Raw genomic sequence first — 23,904 nt, 5'->3', positions numbered from 1 at the left:
TCAGTCAATACCACCCATCACGCCACATACCGTTGAGTCCCTGCGAAACATATCCGCTATTTTGAAAATACTAAGAACTGCCTCTGTTTAGGGAACTGCACTTTCTTAGCTGTAAAACATCATGCTTACTTTACAGAACTCAGTGGCATTTAGCAGGCACGCTGTTAAAAGAGGCAAGAAGCAGTGGCCATAGCAACCTCAATGGAGACACAACAAGCAGGGTTTTGTTTGTGGCTCTTTTGCTCACTTGAACGCTTGGACATACACACGCACACACACACAGACACACACACACAATCCTTCACACCCTGTGTGAATGGCAGTGGTGTCCTTGCATGGGCAATGTTTACAGGATGTTATCTGTCTCAGTGCCTGACCCTCATCCCTCAGAGTGGGTTCCTGTTGGAATGCAGAGAGGGGATGGAGGAGTTCCAACGGGGGAGTGACGAGAGAGAGAGACAGAGAGAGAGAGAGAGACAGACTACATATACATCCCAACACTAGGAGGCTGGTGCTCAGAGGCACAGTTGGACTGTTGGATAACTGGACTGCACCCCCCTGTATACTTTATTGGACTATCAGAGGTGAGTTTCTTCCTCTTTTCTTTATCGTGCTCTATCTCGCTGGACAGTTTGAATTACCATCAAGGGTGTCAAGTTTTATTTACCCAAATGTTCTATTCTTTGACAAACTGATCTTGTTTGAGAAGTATAGGCTACATATGAAAAAGTGAGGAACTGGTTTTGAAAGATCCACTTTGTTTGTGCACTGACAAGACAAACAGGTGAAATTCAAGTGCAATTTGAGATGTTGGGATATCATTGTTAATGGATGTGGTTTTGCTGGTATCTCATGACTCAAGGATGTGGTCTCAATAAGAGTTCTTAAGATTTTATTCAGCACTCCTATGTTCAAAGGATTTGAGAGAAGTTGAGTGATATTGAAAAGAAGGCAAAATACCTCCTGTTGGTTACAAAAATAGTTTGGGGCTCGCCTTTTTCTTCCTCTTAATTGTACCCTTGCATTAGCATTCTCACAGTCAACTATTTTTGTTTTACAAGTGAAGACTTGACATATCCTACACCAGGACAATTTCTCAGTAAGTATTTTTCTTCACTATTATTTTTTGTTAAAATGCTTTCAGTTCAATGTGGTGATGAGTCACAAGTGAATTCTACAAAATACATCACAATTCCAATTATTTAATATACTCTTAACACAATTTTTTGGACATTGTGTAACTTAAAAATGGGATAGCAATAACTGGTGATGTTAGCTTATTTAATAGGACTGACGTAATTAGTACAGTGGTAGTCCTTGGGAAAGCATGTAAAATGACACCATTCATCTTGCCATCAGCAATTACTGGTAAGCCCATGGTCTATGGGTGTAGATATGAATCTGTATTTCGTGTTTTTCATAAATGTAAATGACTGATGCTACATTGTACATGGAGTTGCTGTGAATTCAATGACCCAATTGCATTTCAATTAACTTACATTTTAGTGTGTGGGAGAAAAGTGTGTTTTTCATTACAGAACAAGTGCAATGGTGAATTTTTTTCCTTCTGGGTGTGCCTTTTTTCTGTAGTGGATATTGTCTCAGGGGAATGAGATATGTGTGAGCTCATCTCTTTTGTGTATTTTACATTGAAAATCATATGTTCACAAAGTAAATCCCCTTTTTTCCCAGGTTGTGGACATCTGTGTTTGATTTGGGTCTTGGCTATTGTTAGGCTTGTCAATTCAACTCCAAAAAGCCAGCACTGCAATGTTGCGCAACTCTCCACATCATAAAGCAAGAGTACCCACACTGCTTTTGATGTTTGCTCTGAGTCGCCATAAACATTCAGTATGTTTATTTTAAATCATGTTTTGAAGTGAGTCAGTGCCACCGAAGCTGTGATCGAGTCCTGTCATATACCTGAGACTCTGGGTGTGGCATGAAACTAGACTCTTGCATGTCCCAACATGTTCTCCATTTGTTTTATTGCTGAGAGTAGCTTGTTCTATTTGACTCCAACTGTCTGATGTAATCTGTGTTAGACGCTGTTCATGTTTTCCGTGTTGGATACGATCAGTGGTGGAAAAAGTACCCAATTTTCATACTTGAGTAAAAGTAAAGATACCTTAATAGAAAATGGCTCAAGTAAAAGTGAAAGTCACCCAGTAAAATACAACTTGAGTAAAAGTCTAAGTATTTGGTTTTTAAAATATGTAAGTATAAAAAGTAAATGTAATTGCTAAAATATACTTAAGTATCAAAAGTAAAAGTATAAATCATTTCAAATTCCTTGTATTAAGCAAGCCAGATGGCACCATTTTTAATTTTTTCATCAGACATAATTTACAAATGCAGCATGTGTCAGAACTCTCTATGAGAGGTGGGTGTAGAAGTCAGGCGCAGGAGAGGAGTAAATACGGAGAAAGCGTATTTATTACAGTTCATCAAAACACTACAGGCACAGACAAAAATGCAGTCCACAAAAATCCTCTAGAACAAAGTCTAGGGAAAAACACCTGATAGGAAAAATGAACAAAAATAAACGCCACCCAAAACCACAGACAGGAAAAACGCTAACAAACCCGTACGAAACAAAAGTGGGTAGGGCGAGAATAAATACCCAAAATAAACAACCTTAACAAGACACAGGTGAACAATCAAAACAGACATGACCAAACAAAAAAGAAAAAAGGATTGGTGGCAGCTAGTAGACCGGCGACGACGACCACCGAGCGCCGCCCGAACAGGGAGAGGAGCCACCTTCAGTGGAAGTCGTGACAGCATGTGTGTTTAGTGAGTCCACCAGATCAGAGGCAGTAGGGATGACCAGGGATGTTCTATGATCATTTTCCTGTCCTGCATTCAAAATGTAACAAATACTTTTGGGTGTCAGGGAAAATGTATGGAGTAAAAAGTACATTATATTATTTAGGATTGTAGTAAAGTAAAAGTTGTCAAAAATATAAATAGTAGAGTACAAATACCCCCAAAAATTACTTAAGTAGTACATTGAAGTATTTTTCCTTAAGTACTTTACACCACTGGAGATGATGATGATCGAGTCATCTCCGAAACAAACTTTTTCAAACTAATAGCTAGCTAATCCTTAGAAGAAGAAAAAAATACACAAAATCTGATTTTGCTGCCTTAACAAATGTATTATTTCACCTCAACAAACCTCCACAAGAGTTTTATGGTTTGTTCCTCTTGTTCCTCTTTCTCTTTCAGACATCAACATAGTCGGAGATTCTTTGAAGACCTTGTTGGCCATTGTTACTTTGTGATAGACCCCTCAAAATGACCAGTGTGGCAGAATGGCTTGTGCAGAACAGGGGCAAGATCGAGAAGGGGGTGGAGATCATGGGACAGGCCTCCGCAGTCCTGGCAGCCACTGTGGGCCAGCTCCATCCCGTCCTTGAGGCCGTGTTCGTAGCCTCCTCTGAGATCCTCAGCAACCCGGAAGGGCAGGACGCCCGCTACCTGACTGAGCAGTTCAGCATGGTCAACCAGAAACTGGAAGGCATCCAGGCTGAGATCGACCAAATCGCCCTGGAGCTGCAGAGGACCTCCTTGAATAAGCAGAACTTTGACCGTGAGGCACAAATGCTCAGCCAGTACGAAAAGTTCCAGGACTTTGTCAACGCCAAGCCCAAGTTCAAAGAGAAGAAGATGGAGAAGTTCCTCAGCCATTATGAGAACACGGACGCGGACTTGAACCTGGACGCGCTCTATAATGCTGTTACCGGGGACAATACCTCAGGTGACCCCATGCTGGAGACAGTGGTTTCCACAGAACAAAGGAGTAGAAGGGCGGTAGAAGAGTTCTGCGCCAGGCTTAAGAAGCTCTTTGTGGTGGGCATCATTGCTGTCATGGGTTATGCCAGCCTCAAGGAAGGGGTTGTGGGGGATGAGATGGTGAAGAAGTGGCAGGAGCGTATGGAAGATGTTGAGAACCGCATGAAAGCAGCGGTGGACGATTGCACTGAAAACTTTGCCGATCAGGCGAAACTGGACATGGAACACCATCTTCAGGAGAAACCTGGCAGTGTTGACCTAGACTTCACCAAATCCCTATTAGACACCCTTATTAAGAAATATGACTGGGTGAGCTGGTCTATCAGGGTCTTCAATGACAAGGAGCGCATTTTCTTTTTCAACTGGCTAGCTGGAAAGAAGTACCATGGAAGTAGAGGAGGAGCTAATTACTTTGATGTGTTGACCAAGAACAACATCAAAGTGGTGATCTCTTTCAGTGTTCAGCCTAAGCCTATCAACAAGGGTCAGATCCAGCAAGAGATTGAGGGGCAGAAACTGAAGGGGAACATGATGAATGTGGCTCAGGTCCTCAGCAGAAGTCTCCCCAACTGCTTGGTGCATGCTGTCAGCCACTATAAGGAGGTGGTGGAGTCCAACAACTTCCAAGAGGATTGTTATTACTATGGAAAACACAAAAAAGCTTACCTATGCGTTCATCCTGAGTAGCCTTTTGTTACACAGTGCAATGACAAATAGAGTAGTTATAATGGGGAAAACTACAAATACAATTCATGAATGTTTATAACTGAGTTTAGAGGTGTTTTTATTGATATCTCAAACCTAGCTGATTCTTTCGCTAGTGGTTGTGTGAAATGTAATCTCTTGTTACAGACTGCAACATTTATATTTGTTTATTGGCCTTGTAGATTTTTGTGTAGTTTGTGATAATTTAAACCAGGGGTGTCAAACACATGGCCCGCAGGGGACAGATTTTTTGGGGTAAAACGATGGATAGTGGACTGTCTTATGCAAAATTTCACGGCAAAGAAATATAACCAATTTTCAGTACGGCGCCTCAATCTCTTTGAAGACTGAATGCGGTCCCCTGGGCAAAATGAGTTTGACACTCCTGGTTTAAACTATCAGGATTTGTATATGTGTATTAATGGACATATATGAGACATTTTATGCCAGGCTGTGGCTATCTACTCAACAACAATGACAACATATGAGAACTTAGTACTTCCTCTTACCAAATAGAATAGTAAGATACCTTATTTTACCTGCATTCCAGTAGTTCATGATGACCATACTGTAAATTAGCACACCAGCCAGCATAATTATGTGTTATGTAAGCTATCAGCAAACAACCATTTCTCCTCATCAATGTACTGAGGACTTACTCAAGCTCCTTTGGAAAATGCTGTTGATAGATGCATCACACTGTCCATATCTATATCCTTACAACATTACATCTCTGTCTATATTCACACATTTTATATCCTTCATAGAGCTATAATTTCTCATGTTTATGGTCTTCTTTATTCATAATAAACCACAATATAAAGGACATTGTTATCGCTGCTCATCATTATGCAATAGTAAATTAGGAATTTTATGCAATAGTAAATTAGGACGTTTATGTTCTATTTCTATCTACAGCTGAGGAAATGTAACATAATTTTTGAGGGTACTGTATGTAAAACGTTTAAGCAGAGGTACATGTAGTCATAAACATTGATACGGATAATATATGACAGTTTATTTACATTACTCCCTAAACAAACATCAGCTCACACACTATAAACACAATTGTCATCAGCAAATGTTATAATAGTCTTGGTAAAATACTTTTGTCAGTTATTTGTCAAAGGACTGTAATTTATTATAGTTTCTATGTTGACCAGGAAAATATGCTATAATTTGTTCAACAACTTGTCTAACCACCACCCAAGTTTAGCTCACTGTCGATGGGTGTGTCACTTTAACTGTAATATGAGAACCATATGACCAATAGGAAGAGAAAAACAGATCGGATAAATAATTTGCTTTTCTTCCTCAAACTAAAGCGAATGAAAAGGTGAGTTTTTAGCCAAACATAATTGCATATGACCATTTAAATGTTTCTTCAATAGGCTTACACAGTTCTGTCTATATTTTCCAAAAGTTATCGCAGCTGTTTTCATTAGTTGCGCAGTTCTTTAACGACGAGACTGGTAAAATTGGTCATGACTTTTTGAGATCCTACGATATCTTTGAATACATTACTTTATAATGTAATGTGCGCATTTAAATAATAGCCTATGTTTTACTATAAGTTGCGCAAAACACACAATGTAACTATGTGCACAACTTCTGTCAAAACAGTTGGGCGTTGGTAGCCTAGAATCGGTGACATAATGTGCAGGCCTTTTTCCAGGAAGTGTTTCTCGTGGCCATAATTATATATTGTCACGATACATGTACTACTGCAGTGGCAACAGTGCTGAATTTAATCAATTGACATATTGTTGCAAGGCCTTATCATATTAATCCACGAGGTATACAGACTGTATAGGGAGTTAAACAAGGTACTGAAATAAAGCAATTAGAGCCCTTGTTGAACGAGCTAATCGATACATTTCCCATTAAGAGGCCACATGAACAGCTTTTAACAACAAGTGTAATATGATTGCTCTTCTCGGATTGCAAAGAGCTATGTCCATTTGTTAAATGCAGCCAGTCATGGCCGGTCAGTGTTTATGTGGGAAAGCTTCACAGAATGATTTGGCAACCTCCCTCAACTAGTCCTCAATCGACATAGATGCTGTAGCTTACTGATTGTTTGGGCCACTCAAATGTTGCCATTTATTCTTGCAGCTTTGAATGATTTTTATTTAATTTAGGATTCAAACCATGAAAAGAAGACACTATAAAATGTCTATCTTGATGGCCAGATATTGATATACAAATGGATCAGTTATGATGTTGACAATTATTACTTAAGTAGGCCTAACTGCTCGTCAGTGGACATCAGTTAATGTACATTTTAAGGTTGACTGGTCTGCTTGTTATTTGGTGAATTATTTGACCTAAGATATGCCTCCCTTGTCGAGCTACAGCTATAGCACTTTTGAGTCTGTAAGACGTAAATTCAACGTCTATTCCACGTTGGTTCAACGTAATTTAATTGAAATGATGTGTAAACGACTTTGATTCAACCTATGTGTTGGCTAGTGTCTAAACCTAATTCTTGCACATCTAAAAATGTACAATCACCATCACTTCACCCTGGATAATTTGTCTGCTTTAGTGCGGTAGAGATACTTCACATACACTCAGACCATGAGACAACCCCTGGGAGTTAAGGTTTTAATGGAGAGCTGAAATGTCTCATTTTTTTTTAGCATGGCAGTGTGGATGGCTAAATCAAATGAGATGGATGTTTTTCTATCCTAATGCATGACATTCCACTTCCATCATTGAACTGGCTTCTAATGCAGATGTTGTATCAATGAGAGCTGTGTCTTTTTCAAAGCCATTTGCACCATCTGTTTTATGATAGCTGCTGATCTAATAGTATCAGACCATCTGTTTATATTTAGTTTGCTGGATTATACATTCTAATCAATTACATTGACAGGGCTGCCAACCTTTCAAGACATTTGCTATGCGAATTTCATTGCCCCCTAACACAAACCCCTAGACGTGGGGTCTGGGGGTCCTCCCCCATGAAAATTGTACTGTTTTAAAGCTCATTTCCTGCAATTCTACGTATTTGGACATGGCTTAGGCCTAAGAGTGGAACATTTTTTTTAAATGAAAACCACAGGTCAGGTGTATTCAGGATGCTTTGAACATTAAATGAACACTCAAAATTCAACGACTTTGTTACTTTTAGATTTTTGGGGTAGTTTGACACTTTATTCAGACAGTAATGAAATGAGATGGGGAGACAGGCACATTGGGAAGGTTGGAAGCAGGGATTGATACCTGTTCTCAGGTGGAAAGTTGTATGTGACACGTGACGGGAGTGTTACCACTACACAAATGCTCTGCACAAGAAATTCTAATATTAATGGTTGATGGCAGTGGGTAACCAAATCCTAGATTGCAGTCTAGTTAAAGACACCAACATTTTGTGTTTTGTCATTTGGGTGTACTCTTTCAAATAGGGCTGGAAGAAAATCCTGCTTGCACTCTAGGAGGGTTGGCAACTCCTGCTCTATGTTCTTGTTATAACAATTAATTTCTCAATCAACCAACCTTTAAGAAAAATCTAATAGATATCAATATTAAGGTGGTTTAACCCTACTAGTTGAAAATCATTGCCATCATCTTACTCTACCTATGTCAATATGCCTTGTATACTGTTGTTTAGGGTAGCTCTTATTGTTTTGTTTTACTGCGGAGCCCCAAGTCCCGCTCTACATGACCTCGGTTAGCTCCCTTGCCCCAGCCCCCAGACATGCGGAGACCGCACCTAGTTTAACTGCCGCTTCCAGAGAAGCAGCCTCTCTCATCGTCACTCAATGCCTAGGTTTACCTCCACTGTACTCGCACCCTGCCATGCCCTTGTTTGTGCATTATGCCCTGAATCTATCCTACCACACCCAGAAGTCTGCTCTTTTTACTCTCTGTTCCGAATGCACTAGACGACCAGTTCTTATAGCCTTTAGCCTTATCCTACTCCGCCTCTGTTCCTCTGGTGATGTAGAGGTTAACCCAGGCCCTGTGTGTCCCCAGGCGCTCTCATTTGTTGACTTCTGTAACCGGAAACGCCTTGGGTTCATGCATGTTAATCAGCGTCTCATCCCGTCAGCGGGATCAAAATCCAGCGAAAAATCATATCGCCAATTAGCATAATTTTTTACAATATTTTTATAGATACACCTCTCCTGAATCGACCCACGTCATCTGATTTCAAAAAGGTTTTACAGGAAAAGCAAATCATTAGATTATGTTAGATGAGTCCATCGTAAAAAGCAGCAACATAGCCATTTTCCGACCAACCACTTGCATCACAAATAACCAAAAAACAGCTAAATGCAGCACTAACCTTTTACAAACTTCATCAGATGACACACCTAGGACATCATGTTACACACAGCATGCATTCTTTTGTTCAATAAAGGTCATATTTATATATAAAAACAGCATTTTACATCGGCGTCTGACGTTGACTAACTATTTTCCCCTCAAATGCGTGCCGGGAAACAGTGCTACAATTCCCTAAATTACTATTCGAAAACAATTTTTTTAATTTATATTGTCAATCTAACATTTATAGATGAATATCTCTTGAGAACACCTGTCATACCAGATTTTAAATTAACTTTACTGGGTAGTCACACTTTGCGATACTCAGAAAATGAGCTAGGAAAACTAGCGCGGCGCCATCTTGGAACAATGGCAAATCACATCTGATCTTGTATAATATTGTCAATAATCGCCTACCTTTAGTTGTCTTCATCAGAAAGCACTTCCAGGAATCCCAGGTCCACAACAGATGTATTTTCGGTCAAAAAAGTCCATCCTTCATGTTCCATTAGCCTGCTGTTGGTAGCGCGTCCTAGGGCTGTCTCCAAGTGCTCCGATGTGCGCAGGACTGCAGTTTCGGAAAATTAGATTTTTCCCTCCTTTAGGTTCGTTCAAACGTTGTAAAACATTAATCTTCAGGGCCTGTAACACCAAGAGAGCCAATAAGATTTGACGGGGACGGTTGCAGAGTGTTTTAAAACGTTTCCAAAGGTGGGGGTAGACTGGGCCGCCGGCGTCATAATGGTGATGGCCCATCCCCTGTGACCAATTTCCAATGCGTCTCATTCACTGAGTTTCGACTGTAGAAGGCTCAAACCACTGTGAAAAGACTGGCGACATCTTGTGGAAGCAATAGGAAGTGCTCACTAAACGATATCTCACGGTGTGAATTATAGGCGATGACGTGAAGTTGAGTCCACAATTCAGAATTCCACTTCCTGGTTCAATCGGTCTCGGGGTTTTGACTGCCATATGAGTTCTGTTATACTCACAGACACCATTTGAACAGTTTTAGAAACTTTAGGGTGTTTTCTATCCATATATAATAAGTATATGCATGTCCTAGCTTCTGAGTTTGATTAGTAGGCCGTTGAAAATGGGAACGAATTCTTTTCAAAATGCGCTGTGGCGCCCCCTATCCTAGGGTATCCTCAAGAGGTTAACATCAAAAGCCCCCTCTTAAGTTTGCTTTATTCACTGCTTTAGATCACTCCGCCAACCCTGATGTCCTAGCCTTGTCTGAATCCTGGTTTAGGAAGGCCACCAATAATTCTGAAATTTCCATCCCCAATTACAACATTTTCCGTCAAGATAGAACTGCTAAAGGGGGCGGAGTTAGCCTGCAGAGTTCTGTCCTACTATCCAGGTCTATGCCCAAACAGTTCGAGCTACTACTTTTAAAAATCCATCTCTCCAGAAATAAGTCTCTCACTGTTGCCGCTTGTTATAGACCCCCCTCAGCTCCCAGCTGTGCCCTGGACACCATATGTGAATTGATTGACCCCCATTATCTTCATAGTTCGTACTGTTAGATGACCTAAACTGGGATATGCTTAACCTCTCTGGGGTAGGGGGCAGTATTTGCACGGCCGGATAAAAAACGTACCCGATTTAATCTGGTTATTACTACTGCCCAGAAACTAGAATATGCATATAATTGTTTGATTTGGATAGAAAACACCCTAAAGTTTCTAAAACTGTTTGAATGATGTCTGTGAGTATAACAGAACTCATATGGCAGGCAAAAACCTGAGAAGATTCCTTACAGGAAGTGCCCTCTCTGACCATTTCTTGGCCTTCTACACTCTCTTTATTGAAAACTGAGGATCTCTGCTGTAACGTGACACTTCCTACGGCTCCCATAGGCTCTCAGAAGGCGGCAGAACGTTGAATGATGACTGCAGGCCATGGCTGAAAAACAGTAGCGCATTTGGTAAGTGGTCGATCAGAGAACAATGAGACTGGCGCGTGCGTGCACGAGAAGAGTCAATTTTAGATTTTTAGTCTTTGAACGAAAACAGGGTTTCCCGGTCGGAATATTATCGCTTTTTTACGAGAAAAATCGCATAAAAATAGATTTTAAACAGCGTTTGACATGCTTCGAAGTATGGTAATGGAATATTTCGAATTTTTTTGTCACGATACGCGCCGGCGCGTCACCCTTCATTACCCTTCGGATAGTGTCTTGAACGCACAAACAAAACAGAGGATATTTTAACATAACTATGGATTATTTTGAACCAAACCAACATTTGTTATTGAAGTAGAAGTCCTGGGAGTGCATTCTAACGAAGAACAGCAAAGGTAATCCAATTTTCCTTATACTAAATCTGAGTTTGGTGAGTGCCAAACTTGGTGGGTGTCAAAATAGCTAGCCCGTGATGGCGAGCTATCTACTCAGAATATTGCAAAATGTGCTTTTGCCGAAAACCTATTTTAAAATCGGACATAGCGATTGCATAAAGGAGTTCTGTATCTATAATTCTTAAAATAATTGTTATGTTTTTTGTGAACGTTTATCGTGAGTAATTTAGTAAATTCACCGGAAGTTTGCGGTGGGTATGCTAGTTCTGAACGTCACATGCTAATGTAAAAAGCTGGTTTTTGATATAAATATGAACTTGATTGAACAAAACATGCATGTATTGTATAACATAATGTCCTAGGAGTGTCATCTGGTGAAGATCATCAAAGGTTAGTGCTGCATTTAGCTGTGGTTTGGGTTTATGTGACATTATATGCTAGCTTGAAAAATGGGTGTCTGATTATTTCTGGCTGGGTACTCTGCTGACATAATCTAATGTTTTGCTTTCGTTGTAAAGCCTTTTTGAAATCGGACAGTGTGGTTAGATTAACGAGAGTCTTGTCTTTAAAATGGTATAAAATAGTCATATGTTTGAGAAATTGAAGTAATAGCATTTCTAAGGTATTTGAATATCGCGCCACGGGATTCCACTGGCTGTTGAGTAGGTGGGACGATTTCGTCCCACATACCCTAGAGAGGTTAACACCCCGGCCGTCCTTCAATCTAAGCTAGATGCCCTCAATCTCACACAAATGATCAAGGAACCTACCAGGTACAACCCCAAATCCATAAACATGGGCACCCTCATAGATATCATCCTGACAAACTTCCCCTCTAAGAACACCTCTGCTGTTTTCAACCAGGATCTCAGCGATCACTGCCTCATTTCCTGCGTTCTTTATGGGTCCGCGGTAAAACGACCACCCCTCATCACTGTCAAACGGTCCCTAAAACACTTCTGCAAGCAGGCCTTTCTAATCAACCTGGCCCGGGTATCCTGGAAGGATATTGACCTCATCCCGTCAGTAGGGGATACCTGGTTGTTCTTGAAAAGTGCCTTCCTCACTATCTGTTCTTAGTTCAAAACATTTTGAACTAAGAACAGATAGCCCTTGGTTCACTCCAGACTTGACTGCCCTTGACTAGCACAAAAACATCCTGTGGCGCACTGCACTAGCTTAGAATATTCCCCGCGATATGCAAATATTCAGGGAAGTCAGGAGCCAATATACAGTCAGTTAGGAAACAGAAATTTCCATCCTGCAGCACTAACTCCCAAAGGTTTTGGGACACTGTAAAGTCCATAGAGAATAAGAGCACCTCCTCTCAGCTGCCCACTGCACTGAGGCTAGGAAACACTGTCACCACCGATAAATCCACGATAATCAAGAATTTCAATAAGCATTTCTCTACGGCTGGACACTCTTTCCACCTGGCTCCCCCCCGCTTCTCCTTCACCCAAATCCAGACAGCTGATGTTCTGAAAGAGCTGCAGAATCTGGATCCCTACAAATCAACTGGGCTAGACAATTTGGACCCTCTCATCCTAAAAGTATCCGCCGCCATTGGCGCAACCCCTATTCCCAGTCTGTTCAATCCCTCTTTCGTATTGTCTGAGATTCCTAAAGATTGGAACGTGACCACAATCATCGCCCTCTTCAAAGGGCGAGACACTCTAGACCCAAACTGTTACAGAACTACATCCATCCATCCTGCCCTGCCTTTCTAAAGTCTTTGAGAACAAAGTGAACAAACGGTCAATGATCTATCTCGAATCACACTGTACTTTCTCTGCTATGCAATCCGATTTCCAAGCTGGTCACGGGTGCACCTCAGCCACGCTCAAGGACCTAAACAATATCATAACTACCGTCGATAATAAACAGTACTGTGCAGCCATCTTCATCTACCTGGCCAAGGCTTTCGACTCTGTCAATCACCGTATTCTTATCGGCAGACTCAATAGCCTTGGTTTCTCTAATGACTGCCTCACCTGGTTCACTAACTACTTCTCAGAGTTCGGTGTGTCAAATCGGAGGGCCTGTTGTCCGGACCTCTGTCAGTCTCTATGGGGGTGCCACAGGGTTTAATTCTCGGGACGACTCTTTTCTCTGTATATATCAATTATGTCACTCTTGCTGTGAGTGATTCTCTGATCCACCTCTACGCAGACGACACCATTCTGTATACATCTGGCCCTTCTTTGGACACTGTTAACTTCTCTAGGGCCGGCGGGACGAAATCGTCCCACCTACGTAACAGCCAGTGGAATCCCGTGGCGCGATATTCAAATACCTTAGAAATGCTATTACTTCAATTTCTCAAACATATGACTATTTTACACCATTTTAAAGACAAGACTCTCGTTAATCTAACCACACTGTCCGATTTCAAAAAGGCTTTACAACGAAAGCAAAACATTAGATTATGTCAGCAGAGTACCCAGCCAGAAATAATCAGACACCCATTTTTCAAGCTAGCATATAATGTCACAAAAACCCAGAAGACAGCTAAATGCAGCACTAACCTTTGATGATCTTCATCAGATGACACACCTAGGACATTATGTTATACAATACATGCATGTTTTGTTCAATCAAGTTCATATTTATATCAAAAAACAGCTTTTTACATTAGCATGTGACGTTCAGAACTAGCATACCCCCCGCAAACTTCCGGTGAATTTACAAAATTTCTCACGATAAACATTCACAAAAAGCATAACAATTATTTTAAGAATTATAGATACAGAACTCCTCTATGCACTCGATATGTCCGATTTTTAAAATAGCTTTTCGGTGAAAGCACATTTTGCAATATTCTAAGTAGATAGCCCGGCATCACAGGGCTAGCTATTTAGACACCCTGCAAGTTTAGCCCTCACCAAAGTCAGATTTACTATAAGAAAAATGTTATTACCTTTGGTGTTCTTCGTCAGAATGCACTCCCAGGACTTCTACTTCATTAACAAATGTTGGTTTGGTCCCAAATAATCCATTGTTATATCCAAATAGCGGCGTTTTTTGTTCGTGCGTTCCAGACACTATCCGAAAGGGTAAATAAGGGTGACGGGCATGGCGCATTTCGTGACAAAAAAATTCTAAATATTCCATTACCGTACTTCGAAGCATGTCAACCGCTGTTTAAAATCTATTTTTATACAATTTTTCTCGTAAAAAAGCGATAATATTCCGACCGGGAATCTGTGTTTTAGTACAAAGAGAGAGAAAATAAAAACATGGGGTCGCCTCGTGCACGCGCCTCAGTCTCATTGTTCTCTGATAGACCACTTACCAAAGGCGCTAATGTTTTTCAGCCAGGGGCTGCCTCGACATCATTCAGCTTTTTCCCGGGTTCTGAGAGCCTATGGGAGCCGTAGGAAGTGTCACGTTACAGCAAAGATCCTAAGTTTTGAATAAAAAGAGTCAAGAAGCCCAAGGAATGGTCAGAGAGGGCACTTCCTGTACAGAATCTTCTCAGGTTTTTGCCTGCCATATGAGTTCTGTTATACTCACAGACACCATTCAAACAGTTTTAGAAACTTTAGGGTGTTTTCTATCCAAAGCCAATAATTATATGCATATTCTAGTTTCTGGGCAGTAGTAATAACCAGATTAAATCGGGTACGTTTTTTATCCGGCCGTGTAAATACTGCCCCCTAGCCCTAACAGGTTAATCCTGGGCTTTGAACGGGGCACCTGGCTCACGCCCGGAAGGCATCCTGATTCCAAATCAAATGCAATCAACATTCAGCCCATGCAAAACACGGTTACCTGCGCACCCAGGCGAGATTAATCGAACCCCCTCAATGACAGAGGTTCCACTTGTGATGTTAAATTGCAGACGCAGATCAAGGGGCCAGGGTTCGGGTCTAGAAGCACGGTTTCTACTGCTCCTAGAGGTTTGCTTCGGTACTGCAGTTTAGCTGATGCCCAGCCCAGAAAGACAATTTTCCATACACTGCCACATTTTTTATTTTTTTTGTATTTTAATTAACCAGGCAAGTCATTTAAGAACAAATTCTTATTTACAATGACAGCCTACCCCGGCCAAACCCTCCCCTAATCTGGACAGCGCTGGGCCAATTGTGTGCCGCCCTATGGGACTCTCGATCACGGCCGGTTGTGATACTGCCCGGTATCGAACCAGGGTCTGTAGTGATGCCTCAAACACTGTGATGCAGTGTCTTAGACAGCTCTGCCACTCGGGGTCGAAAACATAGAGAAGTCAGATTTGAGAATTCATAATAAGACACTTTAGTCATCACCTTTGAGCACAAAACATCCATTGAATTATTCAAATAATTGTTGCTGAGGCCGAGTTGAGTTTTTTTACTCAGCTGAAGATATGAACATTTTTATATTCATCCAATGTCTGCCATGGGTTTGTATGACATCGACACTGCTCCCTGTGCGCATGTGATGTTTGTCCGTATAAACCGGATGCCACCTGGATATTAACGGTACATGAATCGACGTATGTAAACTTGAGTAGGTTTACCTTGAAAACGACGGTCAGACATCTTGGACGCATTCTCCAGTTCTTATTATACCTCAGTGGCGCAGATTCTCCAATTTCAAAACAATTTAGAGCACAGTTGAAATGTTAACGCACTAACTAATTCGAAAAATTAAATCAGTACTTTTCAATGCGAGATATGAGGTGTGGTGTGAGAAGAGGGTCAAATGCGTGAGAGTTGTCAGCTTTGGCTGTATTGAGATTGTTCTAGAGTTCTTGGATTTTCTTAGACAAGTCTGTCTTAGTAGTCGCTGTTCTCTACGGCCATAAAGGCTGTGCCTCCCTTGACAGCTGTAGATGTAGGTGATAGATCAGGTTGAGAAATGAGGGTGACATCTTCCCTGATCTTTTGCAGTGTAAACTCCCTTGGGCCAGACCTCAGCAGCAGAGAAAGGCAGACTGAGACGCTGACAGAATAGTTTCCGTTGTCTTGTTGCTGTGGTTACTTGCATTTCTGTGGAAAATGCACTCCTGCTCAGCAAGTTTAATCTCCAACAGACAGTTTATCACTCCCACACTCTCCGTGGCATTGACTGGACTGGCTGACAAGCGACCGTGGTGGGGATGGTGGTGGTAGTTGAAGGGCCAAGGGAGAATGGATTAGGTTTTTAATAATAAACTGAGTTTATAACATTGTACTTTGACCTGAAAGTAATTTCATGCCAGTTGTCAAATACAATTTGCAATGATTTATTGCAGCAGAGGTGTATACGTTATACTGTATAATATTCTTTTTTTAAATGCGGTATAATAAATGTTCTGTCACTTCTTGTGTAACAATTACTAATTGGCTTGCTGTGCATACTTCATACCGTATTTCAGATCTTCGTTGTTTTTTTCCTCATTTGGCACTTTGTTGATGTGATATACAACACACTTGAATTGAGTGTATAATGCAGACAGTAAATGGTAAATACTTAAAACATTTCTATACCATAAAACCATTAAAACACTGCCTTGAAGTACACATTTGAAATTCCATAGAGTATCTACCCCTACGTGTCTTCCCTCACTGATGAATTCTCTTTGCATTGTTGCCTCATTGCTCACTGGGTTTGTCCAGCTGTAATCCCAGTAGGCTTTGCTTGTGTACTGCAATTTACTCTGCTCCCTCTCTCTCTCTCTCTCTTTATCAGTTCTCACTGTGAGGCCAGCAGGGATTCACTCTAGTTGAGAGTTTGAGCAAGGAAGCAGACCACAGTCCAACAATACCAGAACAGCTCTACGTAAGTTCAGAAACTAATATACTGTAGGAAGGTAGGTAAATAACTATATGGGCCTAACTGTTAAGACTTTGGTATTGCTGTTGAACTTTTCCTCCATTTTAACTAAGGGCTTGAACTGGGGGATGATTGGTTGTCTATATTTTAAATGGTTCTTCAATAATGCTTTAGTTAAGTGTCAGACAGAAACCTTTCTACTTTCTCAAGAGTAATTCTATAGACACCAGGGTTTCACAAACTCAGTTTGAATCAGCACTACACCGCTGATTCAAATAACCAACTTTTTTTTTTTTTCTGTTTTTTTTCCTCAGCTGTGTAGTGCTGCCCCAGGACTGACTTTGGTAAACTGTGCTCTTATTTTAGTCGAGTCATTCTGTAGACCATAGACTTTATCATGTCTAATGTAAATAAAAGAGTTCAAACATCCTTTTGACCATGTCCTTATGCTCTTTTTTTCAGATTTTATACTGTTATTTGTTGTGCACTGAATAATATCAATACCAGCAAAGATGGCCGGCCAGCTACAGAAGATCGTAGCAGAGAAGAAGAACGTGGTAGAGACTGTAATGGAAGTGTTTGAACAGGGAGCTGAGGTGGTGGCCAGTATCGCAGGTGACCTCTTCCCTGTTTTCGCCATCGCTGCTCCCATCGTGAAATTGGCCCTCGACAATGTGGAGAGCAAGGAAGCTGCGTTCATGAAGGAGCAGTTCCTGAAAGTTCGCGAACGCCTGGAGGTGGTTTCAGAGGAGATGCAGCGTATTAACGAGGAGATCAAGAAGAGCGGAGCGGACGCAGCCTACTTTTCTGTAGAGGAGAACATCTCCAACCAGTTCCGCAAGTACATGGACATCCTCAATGCCAAACCCAAGTTTCGTGAGGTCAAGAAGAAGCTGTTCATGGAGCATTTTGTCAAAACAGGTGGTGACAAAAACCTACACACCCTCTATAGTGCCGTGATGGGAGCCAACTTCTCTGGAGAGTCAGTGTTGGAAATTACTCTTAACTATGAGGAGAAAAGTCGACGCACAATGGAAGACTTCTGTGCCAGGTTGAAGAAACTCTTTTGCATAGGCCTCATCTCTCTGATGGGCTACACTGCTCTAAAGGACTGCGATGATGAAGAGAAGCTTCTTCAAGACTGGGGAGAAAAGATGAAGGATGTACAGGTGAAAATGAATGCTGTCATTGAGGACTGCATCACCAGCTTCCCCAAGCAGGCTGAACTGGATACCCGGAGGTTGGTTAGGGACCACTCTGACCTGAGCAACCAGCAGCTGGCAGACGCCATTTTGGAGAAGCTGAAAAGAAAGTATGACTGGGTGTGCTGGTCTGTCCGTATATTCAGCTCCCCTTCGGGCCTGTTCTCCAACAAAAAAGACATCCAGTGCCCCACAGGAAAAAATCGCTTTCAGGTGGCAGCAACAGATGAGAAGCTGAACGTCATGGTGTCCTACAGTGCCTCGCCCGAGCCTCTGAACAAGGCCCACATCCAGCAGCTGATCCAGGGTCAGAAGAAACTCACTGTAGTGGGTACAGCTGAGCTCCTGTTTGAGCAGTTGCCAGGTCCCTGTGCAGTCCACACGGTCAAGACTTGCAAAGACCTGACCTGTGTCTGGAGCTTTGCCGAAGAGCTACACTACTGGGAGGAGCACAAGAACTTCTATGTTTGTGTTCACTACAATTGACGTTTTCTTACTTAAAAATGTATGAATAATTAGCCATAGCTCCCAATGTTATATTCAGTCCAATTTGGTCTTTACACTAAGACTGACATTGCCAAGTACTTTCCCTCTTTCTCAGTTGAGTTCTGATCCCCAGCTATACTAATGAGGAGGAACATAGGCTAACATTTATTATAAAGCATGATACTTACCAAAGACTGTTTTACCTGTTAATCTATTCTTTGTGATGTTTTTCTTTTATGTATCCACCCTACTAAAATAGTGTAAATAAAATCTAATTTCTGCTTTACATTTTCAAATAAACCACACATAATAACTGTGATAGTCATGATCTATGCTTCTGAGAATATAAATTAAACTTTGTCTTGATACATATTCTATATTGACCAAATCGCATAATATTTATGAAGTGTGTAAATATAAAAGCCTAATGTTTGTCTGTAAAAAAAATCCCTCAATAGTTTACATAACTATAATTGTATTTCCACTTTATATATATATATATATATATATATTTTAAAAAAAGCACCTTTGACTCAGTTTCAGCTGCTGCAATTTACATTCATATGACATAGTAGAGGCTGCCGAGGGGGTGACGTCTCATAGAAAGGGCTGGAACGGCGCAAACGGAATGTATTTGACACTATTCTACTCATTCCATTCCAGCCATTACCACAAGCCTGTTTTCCCCAATTAAGGTGCCACCAACCTCCTGTGATGACAACAACTCATCTGACATTGTGTTTTGTTATTCCTGTCTCTGTTATTTTGGCACACACTGCTTCAGTGAACCTGCTCCCATTCCATGTAATTTGATCAACCAACCCTCTACAAAGGCATGCTAAGACATATTATTGCTGTGAAGATGTGCTCATGAATGCCTAGCATAGATATGCTCGTCACATCTTTACCTGTTGTGATGTGCAACAGAAATGTTGGTATCACAGGTCATCTCGACTCAGTCCATATTTCCACAACCCTATTTACATTTATCATAATGTTTAACCCATTCCACTTTCCTTGCATTCACTCTCGTTTGCACCTTTTATTTTCTGAGTAATTTTACTACTTTTATATATTTTATTTTACAAAACATGTTGATCTGAAGTGGGTGCTTCACATTGGTGGTGGATGAGGTGAGTTCCCCCCACACCCTCCTTACAGCGCTTTGAGCATCAGGAAAGGCGCTATATACAGTACCAGTCAACTTTTGACTGGTACTGTAAATGCAATATATGAATGATTATGAAGTGGTGGTTTGTTGTCTATGGCCTGCGTATTACAAACTAGCCATTAGCAATAACTTAAACCTTTTTAAAGGGGATGAAAAGAACACAAGTCATTGCACCCTGTTAAACTAAGTAACAAGGACTCCATATTCAACATTATAAACTGGGTGGTTTGTGCCCTGAATGCTGATTGGCTGACAGCTACAGTATATCAGACAGTATACCACGGGTATGACGAAACATACATTTTTACTGCTCTAATTACATTGAGAACCAGTTTATAATAGCAATAAGGCACCTCAGGGGTTGGTGGTATGTGGCCAATATACCACGGCTAAGGGCTGTATCCAGGCACTCCGCTTTGCGTCATGCAAAAAACAGCCCTTAGCCATGGTATATTGGCCATATACTGCACCCCCTTGGGCCTTATTGCATAATTTTAAACCATGTCTATATTACTTTGTCAACATAGGAGTATATGAGCCCTAAACAACACAAATGATAATATAATTAATATACAAGGCACTATCATCGCATCATACAGAGTAGCATGTTTGTGTGGTTTTCTTTAGATAATGAGGGGAATAAAATGTTCAAGATGTTTTCTCTGATATTAAAGGAATTATTATTTTGTTCTAGTATCTCTGTCAATATGCCTTACTCTTATCACACAATTTACTGAATCAAATAAAAACAAAGATGGATATTACTATGTTAAAATAAATGATCTTGATTTATTTGGTTTGCTGTCTTTGGTTACCACAGTATAGTATGTTTGAGGAAAGGTGAGGAGTTACAGATCGGAAAAATTAATTGTACTCAATGTGATATATATATTCAATGACATTGCAAAACAATCGGTGTCACAGGGCAGGGCTATCTGAGGGACAGAAGCTGTGGCTATGGCATTATAGTTTGAAAACACCCAACGTGCTCTGTAATTTTGTGGCCATGTGGCTTTAATATCTTAGGCACAGAACTTGCACATCCCCTCTTTGGAAAGAGCAGGGTCTTAAATATTCTCATGATGAATAAACTGATAGAAATGTTTCTGTTTTGTTGATACAAATTATGTGTTCTACATGAAAATTAGACTATATTATTAGGAAACTGTATTGGAGTTTTAGTTTGACCGACCTGGGATGCAAGCTCACACTACACTTTGTACTCTCAAATCTACAGTGACTGTAGAAACATTAACTGTACAAAACATTAGGAACACGACCTCTTTCCATAACATAGACTGACCAGGTGTCTCCAGGTGAAAGCTATGATCCCTTATTGATGTCACCTGTTAATTCCACTGCTGTCAGTGTAGACGAAGGGGAGAAGACAGGTTAAAGAACGATTTGTAAGCCTCGAGACAATTGAGACATGGATTGTTTATGTGTGCCATTCAGTGGGTGAATGGGCAAGACAAAAGATTTAAGTGCCTTTGAACAGGGTATGGTAGTAGGTGCCAGGCGCACCGGTTTGAGTGTGTCAAGAACTGCAATGCTGCTGGGCTTTTCACGCATAACAGTTATCCATGTGTATCAAGAATGGTCCACCACCCAAAGGACATCCAGCCAACTTGACACAACTGTGGGAAGCATTGGAGTCAACATGGGCTAGCATCCCTGTGGAACACTTTCGATACCTTGTAGTCCATGCCTTGATGAATTGAGGCTGTTCTGAGGGAAAAGGGGGGGTGCAACTCAATATTAGGAAGGTGTTCCTAATGTTTGTACACTCAACCCATGGTTGTGGTAGATTGGAAGCGACACCACTTTAGGTCTCAGGGGATGTGAAGTTATTGCACAATGGCTACTACTAGCACACCAGCTAGCTAGTTCACATCTTCCTAGCATAACTATGAAACGAATGTATCATAAACTGTTATTATGTTATATAAACTACTATATCTATAGTGTAATAACTAACTCACATAAAATGTTTTACTTTCTATGTTTAATATTTGCAAATCCTGTGAAGCAAGGTTGTTATAGTAAACAAAAACTGAAACTAAAATAAAAACTATAAAAAACTATGTAGTAAACTGAAATAAAATAATTAAGAAAAACATTTGAAAAACTTTAGTGAACTTTAGTGAAACTTATCTTTGACTGCAAGACAAACAAAAATAAAGTACAAACCATCATCAATTATCTTTAGCTGTAATTGTATTCCTTCTACAATGGGGTCTTCAAGTTTCTTTCTGATGGGGTTTTCAAGCTTTGAATCTGGGGGATAAATGCTGCCAGTATAGGGCGATGTTTCAAATAGGCCTAGCTTGTGCATCACTATCACTAGCTATCTAGCTAACAGGGAAGAAATCAGAGGGCGATCGCTGACTGTGAGCGTGAACAATGGCGGCAGCAAAAGGTAAAGCCCTGTATGGGATTGTTTTGAGTTCATTGCTGGAAAAGACAAAAGCAAATGTATTGTAGTGTCAGCAGCGTGTGTGGAACAGAGATGAATTGGAAAACCCAACCAACCTCAAAGTTCATCTGAACAGCGCCCACAAAGAATCCTACAAACAATTTCAGGATAAAGACAAGGTGAGACAGCCACCACTTATTAGTAGCTGCACGTCAACGGCATTGCTAGGACAACCAACTTTAGCGTTTTTCATGAAAAGCCTAATTAATTGAGTAAAGAAAAAGAGAAGCAGCACTGGTTAATTTATTCATTCAGTCTGGCAAGTCCACGAGACTGTGCGATGAACCAGCCTTCAGAAAATTCAACCAAACACTTGATCCCAAATGTAAAACTCCTGTCGTTGCTAGAGTAAACGGGTTGATTGCTTTGCAAATGGACGCATGGGACATACGAGAAGAGAAGATCCTACTCGTGATAACTGACAACGGGGCAAACATAGTCAAGGCTATCAAGCTGTTACAGAACATGCAAGATAATATCCATGACCAACATCAACCAGAGCTAGCAATAGCTTTAATGGCGCGACAGAAATGTCTGAATCTGAGTGGTGCACTGACGATTATCATTTTAAATCCACGTCATATTAAGATTGATTCATAATTTACACATAATCAAACCTATGCCTTGACCTTATGTATTATTGATCCCCAGTGGCAAGAAGTGACATCCCCAAAAAACACAAACTATAGGCCTACAACACATGAATGGCTCCTAGCCTCCCACACATAAGGCTATTTTCTGTCCCTAACACTAAAACTGAAAATAAATAATACAAAACAAAATAGAAGTTATTTTATAAAACTCAAACTAAATAAAAACTAGTAAATCCAAGTCTGAAAACTAACTGAAACTAAACAGAATTTCTAATTAAAATGTTAAAAATTTATAGAAATAAAACATAGAAAATCACAAAACTATACTGCTCAAAAAAATTAAGGGAACACTTAAACAACACATCCTAGATCTGAATGAAATAAATAATCTTATTAAATACTTTTTTCTTTACATAGTTGAATGTGCTGACAACAAAATCACACAAAAATAATCAATGCAAATCCAATTTATCAACCCATGGAGGTCTGGATTTGGAGTCACACTCAAAATTAAAGTGGAAAACCACACTACAGGCTGATCCAACTTTGATGTAATGTCCTTAAAACAAGTCAAAATGAGGCTCAGTAGTGTGTGTGGCCTCCACGTGCCTGTATGACCTCCCTACAACGCCTGGGCATGCTCCTGATGAGGTGGCGGATGGTCTCCTGAGGGATCTCCTCCCAGACCTGGACTAAAGCATCCGCCAACTCCTGGACAGTCTGTGGTGCAACGTGGCGTTGGTAGATGGAGTGAGACATGATGTCCCAGATGTGCTCAATTGGATTCAGGTCTGGGGAACGGGCGGTCCATAGCATCAATGCCTTCCTCTTGCAGGAACTGCTGACACACTCCAGCCACATGAGGTCTAGCATTGTCTTGCATTAGGAGGAACCCAGGGCCAACCACACCAGCGTATGGTCTCACAAGGGGTCTAAGGATCTCATCTCGGTACCTAATGGCAGTCAGGCTACCTCTGGCGAGCACATGGAGGATGGTGCGGCCCCCCAAAGAAATGCCACCCCACACCATGACTGACCCACCGCCAAACCGGTCATGCTGGAGGATGTTGCAGGCAGCAGAACGTTCTCCACGGCGTCTCCAGACTCTGTCACGTCTGTCACGTGCTCAGTGTGAACCTGCTTTCATCTGTGAAG

The 23,904-nt window shown here is 41.0% G+C and overlaps 1 protein-coding gene across 8 annotated transcripts; it reads left to right on the top strand.

Annotated features, from left to right (window-relative positions):
* Positions 1 to 182: 182 nt before the first annotated feature.
* LOC106580622 (protein rapunzel) lies at positions 183 to 20,472 on the top strand. 8 transcript variants are annotated; one of them, XM_045703084.2, is made up of 4 exons: positions 257 to 584; positions 16,738 to 16,827; positions 17,136 to 17,165; positions 17,284 to 20,472. In XM_045703084.2, exon 4 carries the CDS (start codon positions 17,334 to 17,336, stop codon positions 18,507 to 18,509), a length of 1,176 nt encoding a protein of 391 aa, XP_045559040.1. In that variant the 5' UTR covers positions 257 to 584; positions 16,738 to 16,827; positions 17,136 to 17,165; positions 17,284 to 17,333; the 3' UTR covers positions 18,510 to 20,472. The 8 variants fall into 8 exon arrangements, with proteins under 8 accessions (XP_014017360.1, XP_014017368.1, XP_014017351.1 ...); XM_014161906.3 differs by lacking the exon at positions 257 to 584 and adding an exon at positions 5,700 to 5,839; XM_014161921.3 differs by lacking the exon at positions 257 to 584 and adding an exon at positions 5,700 to 5,839 and having other exon boundaries at positions 16,738 to 16,858.
* The last annotated feature ends 3,432 nt before the right edge of the window (positions 20,473 to 23,904 follow it).

The sequence above is a fragment of the Salmo salar genome, chromosome 02, assembly GCF_965601325.2.
Source record: "Salmo salar chromosome 02, fSalSal1, whole genome shotgun sequence".
Taxonomy (NCBI): Eukaryota; Metazoa; Chordata; class Actinopteri; order Salmoniformes; family Salmonidae; genus Salmo; species Salmo salar.
The sequence above is the reverse complement of the archived record's forward strand: the minus strand, read 5'-3'. Positions and strand labels throughout refer to the sequence as shown.

Excerpts from the sequence above, each read along its gene's own strand:
- LOC106580622 (XM_014161885.3), top strand. The coding sequence starts at position 3,301 with ATGACCAGTGTGGCAGAATGGCTTGTGCAGAACAGGGGCAAGATCGAG.